This window comes from Jatropha curcas, chromosome 1 (assembly GCF_041381405.1).
Source record: "Jatropha curcas cultivar XTBG-Jc1 chromosome 1, XTBG_Jcur_1.0, whole genome shotgun sequence".
NCBI lineage: Eukaryota > Viridiplantae > Streptophyta > Magnoliopsida > Malpighiales > Euphorbiaceae > Jatropha > Jatropha curcas.
In genome coordinates, this window is record NC_143151.1 from 26,148,893 (window position 1) to 26,166,427 (window position 17,535).

The 17,535-nt window shown below is 27.3% G+C and overlaps 1 protein-coding gene across 1 annotated transcript; it reads right to left on the reverse strand.

Annotated features, from left to right (window-relative positions):
• Positions 1 to 7,831: 7,831 nt before the first annotated feature.
• On the reverse strand, positions 7,832 to 9,459 carry LOC105641796 (SKP1-like protein 1B). The gene is made up of 2 exons (XM_012226403.4): positions 9,000 to 9,459; positions 7,832 to 8,209 (listed from the first exon to the last, which is right to left on the reverse strand). The coding sequence occupies exons 1-2, from the start codon at positions 9,303 to 9,305 to the stop codon at positions 8,036 to 8,038; spliced, it is 480 nt and encodes a 159-aa protein (XP_012081793.1). The 5' UTR covers positions 9,306 to 9,459; the 3' UTR covers positions 7,832 to 8,035.
• Positions 9,460 to 17,535: the final 8,076 nt, after the last annotated feature.

Sequence of the window (17,535 nt, forward strand, 5' to 3'; positions counted from 1 at the left end):
TTGTCTGACTTTAATTTTTTTTTTTTTAACAAAAAAAAATTATTTTTTATTTTGCTAATAGTCCTTTTTTACTTTTATTATTGCATTACAAAATCATTTAATGATTATGTGTACGTAGATTTTAGATTTTAAATATTTAGATTTGTTTTTTAACCATATTAATTTGTAGCAGAAATTATTCACATTCCTTCTTGATTTTTTTTTTCTCAAAGTGATCATTTTTAGGCTTATATATATATATAAAGCAGATGATTGTTTGAAAATTTTTGTTCTAAGTTCTAACTTTTAACTTTCATAATTGCCTTTTTCAGTTTGTAGAATTTTATTTTAACTAGATAAAGGCCTGCAGCGTGGGATATTTGATTTTCTTTTATAAAATAGATTTAGATGAGTTATCAATTACTGTTATGTGTGTTAATAAAATTAAATTTTTGTGCTTTTTATTAGGCTTTTTTTTTTTTAGAAAAAACATGAATTATGTTCATTTTTCAACTTAAGCAAATTATTATAATTTTGGCAATTGATTATATGATTTCTTTTATTCAAATCTTTTTGCAACTGCAAATAAAAGAAAAACCAAGTTTATTTATTATTTTTAAAAAAATTAAAATCATAAAGTGAATATTAAATAATAAATGATATTTGTACCATATAATTATTGCTAGAAAATTAAATTGATCATATTCAAGTATGATGGTGATGATGAATAAAATTATTTCACTTGCAATTTTTTTTATTGATCATCTTCAAGTATGATGGTGATGAAGATACATAGATATAAAAACAGATAATCGTTATAAATACATAGACATAACATAAAATTAAAAATATTCAAAATTCAAATATAAATTAAATAATTATTTTAAATAAGTAAAACTTTTAAATTTTACACTTAGAAAAAGTATCTTAAGTGATCTAATAAAAGACAAAAATGTTCAAAATTTAAAATTAAAATATAGATATAGATATAGATAATTATTGTCAATGACTATTAATTTTAAAATATGATTGTTAAAAATAATTTTTTAATATTTAAATAATAAAAACAAAATTTTAAGGATATAAGAATATCATTTTAAATATAAATGGTAACTAAATTTATTTTTAATGTATTAAATTTATTATTTTTTAATTTATTAGATGTTATCTTATAAGCTCTCTTTGTTATTTTAAATGTATTTATTGGATTTAATGTTTTTTTCTTTTAATTTATGTAAATAATAATAATCTCCTACCTAATAATTAAAACAGATAAAAGAAATGACATAATAATAATAATAATAAATAAATAAATAAATAAATAAATATTGACATTTCATTCATAAACTTAAAAACTACATAGACCAAGAAAAAATTTACTATTAAACATACTTTATATTATATAATTTATTGTACTTAATTGAAGAAGAAGAGACATGATATATATCGATTGAAATTGCTAATATCGTCTTTTTGTAATTCAAAATCTGAAAAACAATAATAACAATATATATTAAAATAAAAAAATAAAAATTTATATAGTACAATCAAAACTCAAAAAATTGAAAGTAAAATAATCTAAAGAAACAACAAATCAATATGAAGACAGACCATTGTGAAAAAATCATTGAAAGTGGGAGGTATTTATAGATATATACATATAGCTACATAGATTTAGATAAAAAAAATTCAAAAATTTTAAAATTCAATAATTTTAGATTAATTTTTATTATTATAAAAACATTAACAAGAATCATCCTATCAAAAATTTCAAAAAATAAAGTAGAAAATTCAAAAATTTGTAGAAAAAGAAAAATAGGAAGGATCGATGGAGAGAGTCAAGTCAAATTCTTTTTTTTTTCAAGATTATATATATATATATATATATATATATATATATATATATATATATATATATGTCACAACCCGATTCCATGGGCCGGACCGACATTAGGGCCCAGGTAAGCTTAAGGCCCCCGAGTCCCGTATTAAGCCTGAAACACTAAAAATTTACTATCTCAATATAATTTTAAACATTTAGCCCATATTTATAGGAAAATAAACCTCAAGATTTTATTTATATCTCGGCCCAAATTTATCAGCTATCACGTTCCACAGTTCGGGCCCAATTAACAATACATCACATTTTTAATATGGGCTCACGGAATAATTTCGTCTATGATAATACACAACTAAATGTAAGTAAATTCTACAACTGCGGAGTCACTAACTATTTGGTATACATAGTTTTTTATACATATAATTACATAGCAAAATAATTATGAAACTGGAAAAATTTTCTTCTAGCCCTGCGCAAAGGAACATAACTTAACCGAATTGAAGAGAAACTTACTTCCTGAAAAATTAAACAAGATATGTGAACCTTCTAAGAAGGAATACCTATTTCACAACACATGAATTCACACAAATTGCATATTATCAGCACCCACAATCGTTAACATCTTCATGTAATCACATCACGTGGAAATTAGTCAGCGGTGTCACCGAAACCCCGATGAGTCGTCCTCCCACATGGCTCATCCACTCACATGTGCACTAGGGAGCCGATCCCCCATACTGGCCGACCGGTCTAATCCTCACTGGACCAGCCCTCTCATTTTTTTTTCATTCTCTCTTCTTATATATATATATACCAACAAGAGGCACACAACAGGAGGCCACCCTGCGGGCTGCGATCAAATCTAGATTTTCAGGTGCGCAACAACAAGCAGTCATCCTATGGTTAACGGTAACGGTAACGGTAGGTGCACACGGGGGCGCCGATCTGCCATTTACCCGGCTAACGGTAATGGATCCATATAACAGTAACGGTATATAACGGTAACGGTAATCAGGATCCATATAACAGTAACGGTCTCACAAACCCATGGTGACCCACTTCATCCCAATTCCACATAAATAAAGCATAGCATTATCACAACACAATTAATCCAACATTGCAATCAAATGCAGACATATTAATCAATTAAACATCGTAATGCAATGCATAATTAAACATCCAAAATCAATGCAAATAAATAAATAATTAAATAATTAAATGAATAATAAAGATAATAAATAATCAGTGCACTCTATTTATTATGTATTAAGTTATAGAATTAATCTAAATAAACTTATTAATTATGTCATTAATTAAAACTAGTCTAGATTCTATTGAAATTTCGGCAGCACCTCCCCTAAAATTTGACTAAACCACAATTCAACAATATAATATCTAAGCCCATCCGTCGGTCAATTCAAATCAACTCATCCCGTCCGCCATAACCTTATTTATCAATTATTCGATCAATCAATTCACACAGCCCATCCATCGGGCAATCAATTCAACCATCCCATCCGCTTCAACCTACATGTATCATCCATCAAACTCACATATATACACCTAATAGTTCCAAATTAACTAATTAACAAACTATATTAACCTCCAAGCATGATTCAATGATATTATTAATTGCTTTAAAACTATTTACTTGTCTAAGCCTTAAATTATAACTCTCCCCTACCAATATTTATTAAAATTCCTAAATTAGCTTACATAAATATTAGCTAGGAATTCTTATCTTAATACCGAACCTTCTAGTTGTAACTAATGTTCATGAAATATATATAACAATATGCAGAACTAATTTGCATCCACATTATATCGATTGATTCTTAGCAAAAATTATATTTGATTGATTATTCATTCAAATTTAATTTAATCAACTAATAAGTATTAAGTTTAAGCATTTATACCAAAAATAGGAAATTGGTCTTAGAACGTACCGATTGAAATTTGGGTGACGATTCCACAATCCTCGCGAAGAGAGGAAAATTCTGTCCTTGGTGCCTCGCCGGAGTCTCGCCGGCCGGTCACCGGAACGCAGTCGCCTCCGCCGTTTACAGTGGCCAGAAAATCAATAATGCCCAGAAATTCGCCACGATCATACCATTCAACTTGAAATTCAGCAAGGATTCCATTTCCGGCGTTGGTTTAGTGAGATCAACCCTCTAGTTGGTCGAAACGAGCTTGATAGCAGCCCCTTACCGCTATTCATGGCGGTTCCAGTTCCTTCCACCAAAACCGTCGTTTCTTGGATGGAAATTGTTCACACAAGACAGAGGAATCAATCAGAGCTCACCTTGAAGCTTCACATTGCCAGAATCGCCTGGTATCGCCAGAGATCGAAGAACGAGAACTGTCGACGGGGACAGTCTCGTTCGCGCCACTGGAGGCTCTGCTAGCGGGGAAGGAGGCCGGAAAATGGATTAAAGACCCCAGGGAAGGCGATCGCCACCTCGCTCTCGTCGAGCGATGGTCGGAAATGAGAAGGAAAGGGAGGAGAAGGAGGCTGTCGCGCGTGCTGAAGAAGAAGAAGAGAGGAAGAACAGAAGAAACTAAGTCGATTTCTAGATCATTCCGGTTCGATTCGAACCGATTTGGTCTGATTCAAAGATTTGGCTCGATTTTGCTCGGTTCGCAGGTTTTTTTTACTTGGTTTTCAGGTTATTCATGTGGTTTTCGAAAAATAAATTTGAATTTCGGGCCCGGTTCGATTTATTTTGATTAATTTAGTTAGATTCCGTAACATTTCTCCATTTTACTCCATAACTATAAAAACAATAATAATAATGATACTTGATTTTTGGATAATTAATTCATATAATAATTACACATATATAAATATATTTTATAATGGATTAGTAACTGGAGTTCTATATTATTTCCTAAAAATTTTTAAGTGTTCTCAAATCGAAGATTCCGATAATATATTTTTGGGCTTGGGCTGAGCTGGCAAATTTGAGCTCGAATCGAGACTATATTCTATTCGTAGCCCACATAGTCAAAATTTCTGATTTTTAATTTAATAAAAATTCAAAGGTTTCAAAAATAAAAATTCGGGGTGTTTCAATATATATATATATATATATATATATATATATATATATATATATAGTAAAAAAACATTTGAAAGTTAGTTGCAAAAATGAAACAGATTCTCATATACATAAAATTAAATGTTCTGTTCCATAATACTTGTCACATTTGAGAAAATAATTTGTTCCAAGATACTTGTCATATTTGTGGTTTCAAAGAGTAATAAATATTTTTTTCATGTTTACCCTTTGTATATAACCAATAACTATTATTTCAATTTAATGGTTTTCTTGGAGAATTAGTATTAAATTAGGGGTAATATAATCAATTTACTCAATAATTTATTGTAACTTGGAAAAATTTAATATTTTTTTAACAAAAGTGAAATTCTAAATGTGACAAGTATTATCGAACAGAGATAGTATAATGAGGATTTTGATTTGAATGAAAGTTTTTTTTTTCTTTTTGAAAGTTTTAAAAGTAAAAATCTGTTAGAATTTATGATTTACTATTACTACCTCTGTTCTATAATACTCCCTCCATTCTATTTATATAGAGAAAATTTCCTTTTGGAACGTTCTATTTATATAGAGAAATTTTCCAAATATGGTAATTTGGGACTAATGCCAAAGCAAAAAATCCAATATGCTCTTGCTTTAGTTTATAGATTAAACATTTACTTTAATAGTATTTTAAGAAAGTGGCAGACATTATTGTGGTTGACATTTAATGTTCAAAAATTGACTGAACTGTGCATTAAGAAAATATGGGATTCAAGCACATTATGCACACAGACTAAATTTCACTAAGAAGCTTATGCTTAACATTTAAGTGTGCACATACAGTGCAATTTACTCACAGCTCCTGAATGAAGGAAAATTTTCCTCCAAACGACAGTGCTTAAATAAAAATATTTGTGGCAATTTATATTTACTCTCATGAACTCCTTAAATGGCTAAAGAAAGAGATACAAAATCTAAACCATAATTTCATTGCTTAAATAAAAATAATTATTATTTTTTACGTTATGCCAAATTCTGTAAATTGTCTTAGTAGATATGGATAAAATGTCTGCAACTTTACGAATACTGTGAGCATTTGACTCGCCCTTTTCAGTTTCAGAAAATAGTAATATACAAACTGTATTTTTCACATTTTCAATGATGTTTTTCCTTTTGTTGTCTTTTCGAACCTCTTCTGGAACGTTACTTGGTGGTGGTGTGGTTTCAGATTCTATAGAAGGCGGTTATTGAGTGAATGACAAGGAGATCAAATCTAAGGGTTGATTGTTGAATATGGGCACATCTTCTGAAGTTGCAAGCAAATATTGAGGGACCGTATTCAAATCAAAATGAAGGATTGTGTCCATGATATTGGTGGATTAAATTTTAAAATTGTGAACTCACTCAGTTTTGAAAACTTTTGACTTAAAATTTCACTTTTTTATACGTTAATTTGGAGAAGCAAAATAAAGAATTTAAAGTAGAAAATTTTGGCTTCAAACTTTCTTTCAACTTCCACGCTAATTTTTTCAAGCCAAATTTAATAATGAAATTTTAGTGTGCAATTGCAATTAATCGGCCTACATTTTTTTGCAATTGAAAGTCTAAACAAATAAAATGCTTTATTTAAGCAGCATATCCTCTCTCTCATCATTTATCACCTTTTATTGAAATTTGGGGACCACTTCAATATCTTTTTAGGGGTAAATTAGGAAGAATTTCACAAAAAGACCACCTCATTAATTCTAGAGAAATTTTGACATTCTCTATATAAATAGGACAAAGGAAGTTGTAACATTTGGAATTTCACATTCCTTAAGAAAAACATTAAATTTGTCTAAGTTATAATCAATTATTGAGTAAATTGACTATATTATCCTTAATTTAATGTTAATTTTTTCAAAAAAAAACCATTAAATTAAAATAATAATTATTGCCATATACAAAGGGTAAACATGGAAAGATATTTATTATTTCTTGAAACCACAAATGTAACAAGTATTATGGAACGAAGGTAGTATTAGATTACACTTTTAGAAAATCAAAATAGCATTAATTATTTTATTTCATTAATTATTTTATTTCAACTTATTCTTGTCTAAATATCTATAATAAATTTTATTCTAAAAAAAATTCCTACAATAAATTTTGTTTCAATTAAATAAGCATTAATTAAAAAGTAGTTAATTATTTTTATTTTTTTTAAAATTAAGGTGATTTAAACATTAATTCTTATGAAAAATTAAGAACATTCAAATTCGAACGGAATGGAGGGAATAAGTCGAGTAACAATCTTTCATAGTACCAAAACATCTAAACTTCAAATGGAAATATCCAAGCAATTTTTTTGTACCATCATCGTATAAATCCTTAGACTGGTTAAAAGATATTAAGAATCTCTCAATTCTACCAAAATAGGCCCCCCTAAAACAAGGGGAAACAACTGAATTGGTTCCAAAGAGAAAATAAAGACTAGAAGGGGCGAAGAGCAATGAATGAAACCAATAAAGACTATGGGTCTACTTAGTTCAACGGTTGATATTGATTGATGGCAGTTATAGATTACTCTCTCTGTTCCGAAATATAAATCATTTTTAATTTATTATTTTGATTCAAAATATAAGTCATTTTGTATATTTCAAAAAGTAATAAATGATATTCTTTCAATATTTCCTTGTTTACAATAAAAATAATAAATATTTCATAAGCAACTATTGATTTTACAATTGATTATATCCTATGTAAATTGCACGATTAATCAAAAATCTATTTCATATGATATACCCTGTCATATTCGAGCAAGAAATGACAGCAATTAAAGAAGCAGACAATACATCCTTAGTGTTGATCATCAGCTAAACCATGCATTGAACAATCACATTCCTGTGAATTAGCAGTCAGGAACAAAATTTGCAATTATCATAATGCATAGCAACCAGCTGAAGGAAGAAAGCAAAGCAACGAAAAAAAATAATCAACTGAGACATGCACATTTAGATATCAACTCTATTACATTAGAATAAGGTGTTCAAAGAAACATGCTGTCAACCATAAAAAGGAAATTTCCAATCATCCTCCACATTAAGAGACACAGAACAAAAACAGCATCCTATCGTATATCGACATTCCTATCATCATACCATCATATGCACATTGCAAGGACATTTTACATTCATCATTCAAATGCCCACTGATTCTCCCTTCGAACCTCCTCTTCTTCCTCTGGGGTGAAATCATTCTTAATGTTGAATGTCTTGCGAATCTCCTCCGGAGTCTTCCCTTTGATCATGTCAGCCACAGTCTGGCAAGTCAAATCTAGTAAACTCTTGATGTTCAAATAGTTAGCAGCCTGCAAAAATAATTAGAAATGAGTGATTGCAACTCATCTTTAACGAGGACGACGAAAGATAACACACAATACACAAAGTAAAAGACATATTCTGCACAAATAGATAAAAGTAGGTGAGCAAAAAAGCAAATTAAACAGAAAAGGCTATAAAGCAGAATCATATAAAAGAAAAGTCAAAAAGAAGGCAGTTACCCATGTAAAAGCCCCACACATAAAGATCACCTTTCCTAGCACATGACTTGAAATCAGGTTCATGTTTCATAGTTTATTACTAAAAAACACAGTAAAGCAGAAGCTATCAATATATAGAAAGGTACAATCAACAAGAAATCCACCAAACTATATTTTCTATATAACATTAATATCATCAGAATCCCAAACCATTTACAAAGTTTACAAAATTGCAATTATATAATGAACATATAACATAAAACGCAAATGAGTCCCGTCTCTAATTGTATGGATAATCTACCCATTACCCGTAGATATATTCTAACTGCAAATAAGACCCAGTTTCTGATAATCTAAAAAAAAAAACCATAATCGGATTATTAATATCCTGAATTTCACCTAAGTGCTCACAAACATCTAGGCTCATAAGTGCAACACAACAAACAAAAAACGAACACAAATCAATATGAGGAGAATTTGTAAAATTATTCAACGTCAGTAAAACTTACTGTATCATTCGAAGAAATAACACACAATTAAGAGAGACAGCAAATTATTCAAGATTAGAAATAAGAAAGTGAAAGCTAGGCAAGAAATAAAAAGAAAAGTAAAAGCTTACCAGGATGAGATCAAAAAGGGTATTCTGGTCAACCTTGACAAAATCGGCGTCCCAAGTCGTGAGAGCCTCATCAGAGGAGGACTTATCCTTGTCCTTATCAGCAGTGGCGGCCTCGACATGCTTCTTGCAGTATTCGATGACCTTAGCCAAGATCTTGCTGGTCACGTTAGGCAACGGTATCTCAGTGTCGGCGCAGTCATCCTCGATCATGTGTTTTATAGTCTGCGACTCTACCGCCACCGCTTCCTCCACCTCAAAAGTCTCGCCGTCGGACGATTTGAGAGTGACTTTCTTGGATGTCGACATTGTTACTGTGATTGAAATTTTGGAAAAAGAGAAACCCTAACCCTTGAGAGAGCGGGAAAGAGGAAGGACAAAGGTGAAACCGGAAAAAATGAGAGAAATTGAGGAAATTGTGATATTTATAGGGGTTCCGTGAAGACCCTTCCCCTTTTGGTTTTGGATTGCGATGGTACGGAATTACTTATTGGTCCTTTATGGTTTATATAATGCCAGGTTTACCATGCCTCAACAAATTGACAACTCAGTGACCAAACAGAGAATACGGCGTCAGACGCACTAGTTTTTTAAGTTCTTTTTTTTTTTTCCAAGGTATATTACAAGAACCTGTAATAAAAAATTAAAAATACGCTACATCTAAAACTAAATAAATAATCTTAGATCGGAAGTAGTAGGCATGCCACCGGTTCGATTCTAATCGGAATCGAACCGTACTGTTGACGAATTGAAATCGAACAGAAACCGACGGTTCAAGGGCCGGTTAAGATTCATGTCAATGTTAAAATATGAACCGGAACCGGCGGTTCCGGTCCCGTTCGAACCGGATGCACAAAAAATTGTAGCTTAAAATTTTTATAAAAAAATTGTAGCTTAAAATTTTTATAAAAAAATTTATATCACTTGATTTGATTTATAGTGAAAAGAAGTAAAATGATATATAAGTTATAAAAAGTGGTGAAAAAAAAATACTTTCAACTGTAAAAAAAAAAGAGTGTAACGGATAATTTTTTATATGATAGGTGGTTTTTATTTATTTTTTGGTAAATAAATTTTATTTATTTTTTAATCATTTATTTATTTATTTACTGTAATTTACTAAATTATCCAAAAATATAGCTGTTATTTTTCTGTTATAAGGGACAATTTGGGAAACTAATAAATGAGAAACATGTATAAATATGATGAGTTGATGACTTTTTATTTCACAACCAATTATATCTCAACTCTTCTCTTATTCTCAATCAAAATTCTCTCAAATTTCCATAGTTCATTATTTTTTCTATTGCTTTATTTTCCTTAATATTGGAATTATCTATTATTTATTTTTTATTTTCTTACATCCAATTCCAAATTCTTTCTTTAATCTCAATTTTTTCCATTCATAAATTTACTTCATTTAATTTTTTTAATAATTTTCTTAGTATTTGAAAATAATAATTTCCAACTCATTCCATTTATGGTTTTCTATATTAGTGAATTAGCAAAATTTGTAAATTTAATGTAATAATAGTTCTAAGTTAGTTAATAGAAGTTTTTCTTTTAAAATTTTATAATAATTTATTTAGTTAATAAAATTGAAACATTTTAAAATTATTATTTATTATGAATTCGAAATCAAAATTTTATTATTTTTTTAAAAATTTGCGTAATGCCGGAATCGAATCGGAACCGTAATTCAAACTGTCGGTTCGCCTGAACTGTGTCGGAACCAAAAGTTCAAGGGTCGATTCCAGTTCAAAATTTTAAATATCTCGAACCTGAACCACCATGCCTAGGAAGTAGAAATAGATTTCAAAATTTGGAGGGAAACAAATATAAATTAATAAGAACAATAAATAAATTTGTGCAGCAATATCAAAAAAATTATATTTTAAAGCATTACAACTATGTTATAAAAATATATATATATATATATTGGAAATGAGGCTTCAAATCGACCTATTTGTTCTTTATACTTTAGTTAATTCCAATTTATAAAATTAGGTATATTTTTTCTTTAATTTTAAATTTAACTTAGAGTTTTAAATAAAATATTGTAAAAGTAGAATTCATATACTATGACTATCCTTAGTTTAACTTGAATATTAAAACACACCAAGGGCTCAAAACTCACTCTTTTCCCCAAATGTCATCATTTTGCCCTACTACAGCCACCTCAACATCCATTCCTCATCTTCCTCCGTCGTTGCCTCCTCTTTACTTCGATCATCCTCCTCTTTGTTGTTGTCTTCTTTCTCTCTCCTTTTGATCACACCCTCCAAATAGTTTGAATTTCGACTTAACCACATTCGAGTGAACTCATCCTCGAAACTCACTCTCTACATATCTTTCTCTTTGCTTGTCAGGGTTCGGAGAGAGCTGGGGCTTATAAGGTCTCAAAATTCCTATCAAGGTTAGACATTTGCATTGGCTCACACTCGCTCAAAGCCAGTCCCCAAAACTCTGGTATTTAAAAGTCACAGGACGTGAAGCAGAAGATCTTCACATCGCTTTTAATCTACCTGTTCTAACAGTAGCAGAGATTTGAATCAAGGCTCATCTTGGATTTCAATTGGTAAGTAACATGCTAGGGTCCATGAGTAATCATGCTACATCATTTTAATAGATGATCCGTAAAATAACTTGCTAAACAATATATTTTCCAATTCAAGTGACAAATATTTTCCAAGTGATTTATTTTTCGTTGTTTAGTTATAATATAGTTAAAAATATTAAAGTCTTTGTCTCATAAGACTATAAAAAATATTAATAATAATGATAAGTTATTTTATGGAAGCAAATAAAGCCATAGATGTAGTTTAACGGCGAAAGTGTAGTTTAAATTGAAATGTATGAATAAAAAAAAAAAAAAAAGAAGAGAAGCGATTGTATTAGTTAAAAGTAATTAGTGTGATGTGAGTATTTGTAATATTACTGAACGAATAAAGGATGTTGAGCCTCCATTAAAATTTTCACTGTGAAATAAGTATCTTATTGGTTATGTAAATTGATTCGAGCTGAGTATCACAACTATGGATATATATTTATCGATGGCAATCTGTCATAGAGACTGCTTGGATAGTGGGCCTAAGGCCCAAATGATATATGGATTTTGCTATTATTTGTTTAGTAGGTTACTAGGTTAGACTTATTATGGACTTCCATCGCTTTAAACTTACCAAATCTTAATATCAATCTGGCCCTAAAAGATAGATCACAACACTAATTAACGCAGTATATTTTAAACGACAGACAAGTGTCAATCTCAAATTGCCAATTGCCAAATGTAAAGTTATTTAGCACAATTATAAAGAGTTTAGTTCTAATGAAAACTATTGTAAGGAAATAAATTGTTTTATATTTTCAAATAATATTGAAGAGAAAAGAAAGCTAAACTAATATTAATAAGCAAAAATTATTTAATTTGAAAATAAGAAATGAATATAAGGAAAAAGAATTTCGATAATTTTCTCTTCAAATTAGAAAGAAAATAAAAAAACTATAAATAAATTTGTAGAGAAAAATTAATTTTATTTTCTTTTATATAAAAAATTAAGTAATATAAGTTTTTTTTGAAATAAATTTTAGTTTCTTCTTATTTTTTCTTAATTTAGTTTTGAAAAATATCAAGTATTGGCCAGACCTAATTTATTTATATAATATATAAAAGGAGAGTAGTTTTCTTTATATGAAAACCAAATGTAAATAGTACAATTTACCACTTAGCAGTATTTTGAATTATAAAATGACAAATATTATAATTCTAAATTAAGTTGTTGAACTATTTTTTTTAAAAAAAAAAAGATAAAACAAATTTAAAAAAAATACTTAATTTTTCTTTCAATATAATTAGTTAAATTATCGGCCAATCTTATCAATATGGAGCCTAAAGCTAACATCCTCTCATTTCAATTTATTTATCAGTTTTCATTAAAATATCTCTCTTTGATGGAAATAATTATAGAGTTTGACAAAAACTAATGACTTACCAAGACTATCGAAATATATTTTTAGTTGTAACAACAGTGTTTGTGATCATTCATTAATAAAAAAAAAAGGACACAAAAATGAATTAAAAAAAACTTTATTTTTTCTTGCTAATAAAAAATAACCTTAGTTGATTGACTTAGTGTATATAGTAGTCTCATATACCAAGAGTTAAGTTGTACAGACACGGAACACAGGATACGAGATGCAGGAACGTACGAGATACGATTATTTTTAAAAAAGTATGACATCCACACGCGCATGACACATTACACTAAATAAGTCTAATACATTAATATTTTAAATAAATAAATAATCATTTACAATAAATTATAAACATAATATAAAAAATAATTAATTTGTTATTTCAATATAATTAGTTAAATTCCCAAAATCACTATTACTATTTAAAAATAAATTAATAGTGTGTATATTTTTTTATACAGGTTATACCATGTATAACTTTTACTTTTACATATCATAGTGAAATGCTTTAGAGGATACTTAAAAAGACACATCTTAGCATTCCAACATTTTCTGCATATCTTAATGAGATATAATTTTGATTACGATCATTTTTGAATGATGTTATTTCATTATTTAATATTGTTTCATACATCGCGCGGGTTCTAATACCAGTAAGTTTTTAATACAAGAATAAATGTAATTAAAAATAGGTTGGTTAATATATGTGACAATAATAGTGACCTTGTTTTGTTTATTTCAAGATTTAGCTAATTATAATAGTGGCATATTTGTTGGAAGAAATACACATTAAATAGAGATAAAATAATAAACTACAAAAATTATTATTTTTTTGAAAAATATTATAATTTGAAACAAGTGAAAAAGAAAAGTAGATAATGAGTGTATCTATTTTAGTTTTTTTTAAATATTAAAAAAAAAAACTAAGCAGTGAATAGTCATCATTTTAAAATATTTGACATTTGAACTTACAAATAATATAATTATATAACTTATTTAAATGATATGAAATTATATATAATTATTATGCAATACAAACTAAGCAATGCAGAGAAATTTTTCATTAAAAATTAAACTAAATTATTTAGCATTTAAAAGTTTTTATAGATATAAAACATTTTGGTGCGATTTGCACAATTTTAAATATAAAACCATAAATTTAACTAAAACCTAAATCTTTAAATTTTACAAATCAAATCACTAACTTTTAAAATCACAATTTAACATCGGTTTGATTTGATTTGAACCGGTGTTATGCGGTTCTGCAAAATAGTTAAAATAATTTTTTCAAATCGCAACTAATTATTTATTTCTTGTATTGATGTGCTAATACAGCTGGTGTAGACAAGTGTGTTCGCTCTTAAAATTGAATTAATATGGACAACTGTCCACTGCCTTCTTAAATTGAACGTGCGGAGTATCTATTGGGTGCGTGTGCCGAGCGCAAGGAGGCGCCTTGAGAATGCGTGTTAGCGTGAGCGCAACCGCAAAGTTTGACGTGTTAATATGTGGACTTTTTAATTTATGCACTTTTTTTTTTTTTTTTTTGAAAAAAATGGCTACCGGATAAGTTATCCTGTTTGATATATTCAAAGCTTTTGTTCTCACAATTGGAAACCTCCAAGTAATTGAATCTATCTGTTATCCTATTAGCCACCTCGACAAATTCGCTTTTGGGCTCATTGTATCAATTATTAATTTAGAGCTTATTTATTATATCTCTCTCATTTTATAAGAAATTAATTATGCTGTTAAAAAAAATTAATACCGATTAGGAGTGTGGTATTATTGATCTTCTCATTTATACGAAGTGAGAGGTTTCGAGTTCGAGTTCTCCCGATTATAAGTGTTTTTACCAATTTGGTTAATTCAGAGGAATGTTATTTATATTGTGTAGCTCACAGTATTAACTTGACCCGTTAAGCCTTTCAATAAATAAAAAAAAAATAAATTAATTATGCAATTTGAAGGTCTCCCTCTAAATGGTATTATTGATTATAAATGTCAATAGGAATTATGAATTTTATGATTTTAAATCAATTCAGCAGTCCATACGTCTGATTTAGCAATCAATTTCGAATTATTTAAATTGAACTGATTGTGATATGTTTCGAAAAATTTTAAAAAATTAAAAAATTTTTTATTTTTGAAGCCTAATTTCATTGTTTTAACTTTCTCTTTTCCGTATAAAAATTTAATAAACTATTATTTAACTTTAAAAAATGGAGTTTTTAAGGGATAAACTAAAAACTTATATTTCTGAACTTTGATTCTTTCGTGGAATGAAAGCTTCAACTCAACATGAAAATGGGAAAGCTTCAAAATATTTTTTGAAGTAAAAAAAAAAAAAAAAAAAAATCATATCAGCCAAACGGAATAAGGATTTACTTGACAACAACATTATTCTATTAATTACATCTTTCGGTAATATAATATTTATATTAACATTTAGAAATTAGGCATCGTTTCATTAAATGTTAAATCTCCAAACATTTAGCGTTTCACATGTCATTTTTAATTATTCTATTTTGTTATTTCTTATTACCTTAAAATAAAAATTACAAGAAATAATTTTTTAGTTTTTTCATTTCAATTCTATAAGAAATAATCTTTTGCTATAAAAAAAAAAATGATAATAATTTAGAAAAGAAAAAAAACACTTGCTACTCTATATATATATATATATATATCAATTTTTAAAGTCAACATTTCAATGTCATTTTTTGTCATTTGATTTATAACAGCTAATCAAACAGTTATTTTTTTAGCAAACACTTTTATTTTAACTACTATATAAATAACTAATGGTTAACGGCTCCTAAAACAACTAACAACTTCTATAACAACTAGTGCCGTGGATAGACCCTAAATAAGATAGCTTTACATTTGTATATATTTACATGACAAAATATATAAACCATAAACCATCGGGAGGGACCTGATTATTATAAGGGTTTGTTGTGGCCAAACAGAAACCGCTACTTTATTTTAGTATAGTCAACGATAATTTAATGGGCCACGCAACTATCATAACTAATAAGCATCAAAGCCATAAATAATGGAGTAATAATAATAATAATAATTTCTCTATAAATACTGTATATAAATATATAAAAAAAGTGAAACATAATGAGATTTCTTAAAATATTGAAATTTGCACTAACATACATAATAGTATTTCATGATTAAAAATTTAACTTAAAAAATTTTTAACTTAAAAAATATAAAAATTTTTTTGATTTAATTGTAATTTAATTAAAAGGTTTTAATCAGGAGAACAATAAGGAAAAAGAAAAAATAATAAAAGTTTAAATTTAATATTTCATCGTCATTTAAGATATTTTAAATAGTAATTAGAAATATCTAATTTAAAAATATATATTATTTAATTATAATATTTGATTATAATTTAAAAGATACTAGAGCGTGATGAGTACATAAATTTTAACAAATATATAATAATTATATTTTAAAAATATTTGATATGGTGAACAAAAATTTTAATATAACAATATATATAATACAATAAAATATTTTAATTAGGAGAGAAATAAGAAAAAAATTAAAAAATCAAATAAATAAAAATTCATATATAATATTTGATTGTAATTTAAAATATTTAATTAAAAATTTTAATTTAAATACCAGTTAAAATATATAATTAATATTTGATTATAATTTAAAGGTTTTTAATTAGGAGAGAAATAATATATATATATATATATATATATATATATATATATGTGTGTGTGTGTGTGTGTGTGTGTGTGTATAATTTAATTTCAAATATTTAAATTAGGAAAAATACAAAATGGAAAAAAAAAACTTATTTAATATTTGATTATAATATCTAATTATAAATTTTAACTAGAAAAGGGATGAGGAATATGTATATATATATATATATATATATATATATATATATATTGCCTTTTAAAATTGTTTGGCTAGATAAAAAATGAATATGTTATTAATTCTTAAATATATGGAGAAATTTGTATACGTACACGTATATACATTACAACGTACTTATTGAGTAGCATTGTGGTACTATGTGCTGTTAAAGTGCAATGTAGATACATGTTAGATTTATAAATTGAATTAAAGTACATATATATAAAATATGATTATTTAGTCATTTTATTTACGTTATATAAAAATCTAAAAAAATATGAAAAAAATTATAACAAATCTTAATATTATAACAAATAATAATGAACGAGCATAATGAGTAAAAAACAAATAACGACAACTTGCAATATGTGTTATAAAAGCACTAATATATATAAAAACTGAAACAAAGAGGAAACATTAAAATAGATAAAAAAAGTGCATTTAAACTATAATATTAAATTACTAATATTTAAACTCATTTATTATGATAATTACTAGTCATATTTATATTTAATATTAAAAATTTAAAAAAAATCATGGTTAAACATTAAAATTAAAAAATTAAAATCAATTATTAGAGCTTTTAGTATTCTTCAAACACAGAAAGAGAAAAAAACTGTTTAACAGTATTACTTTATTTTGAAAATATCCGAATTTTCAATTTTCCGTT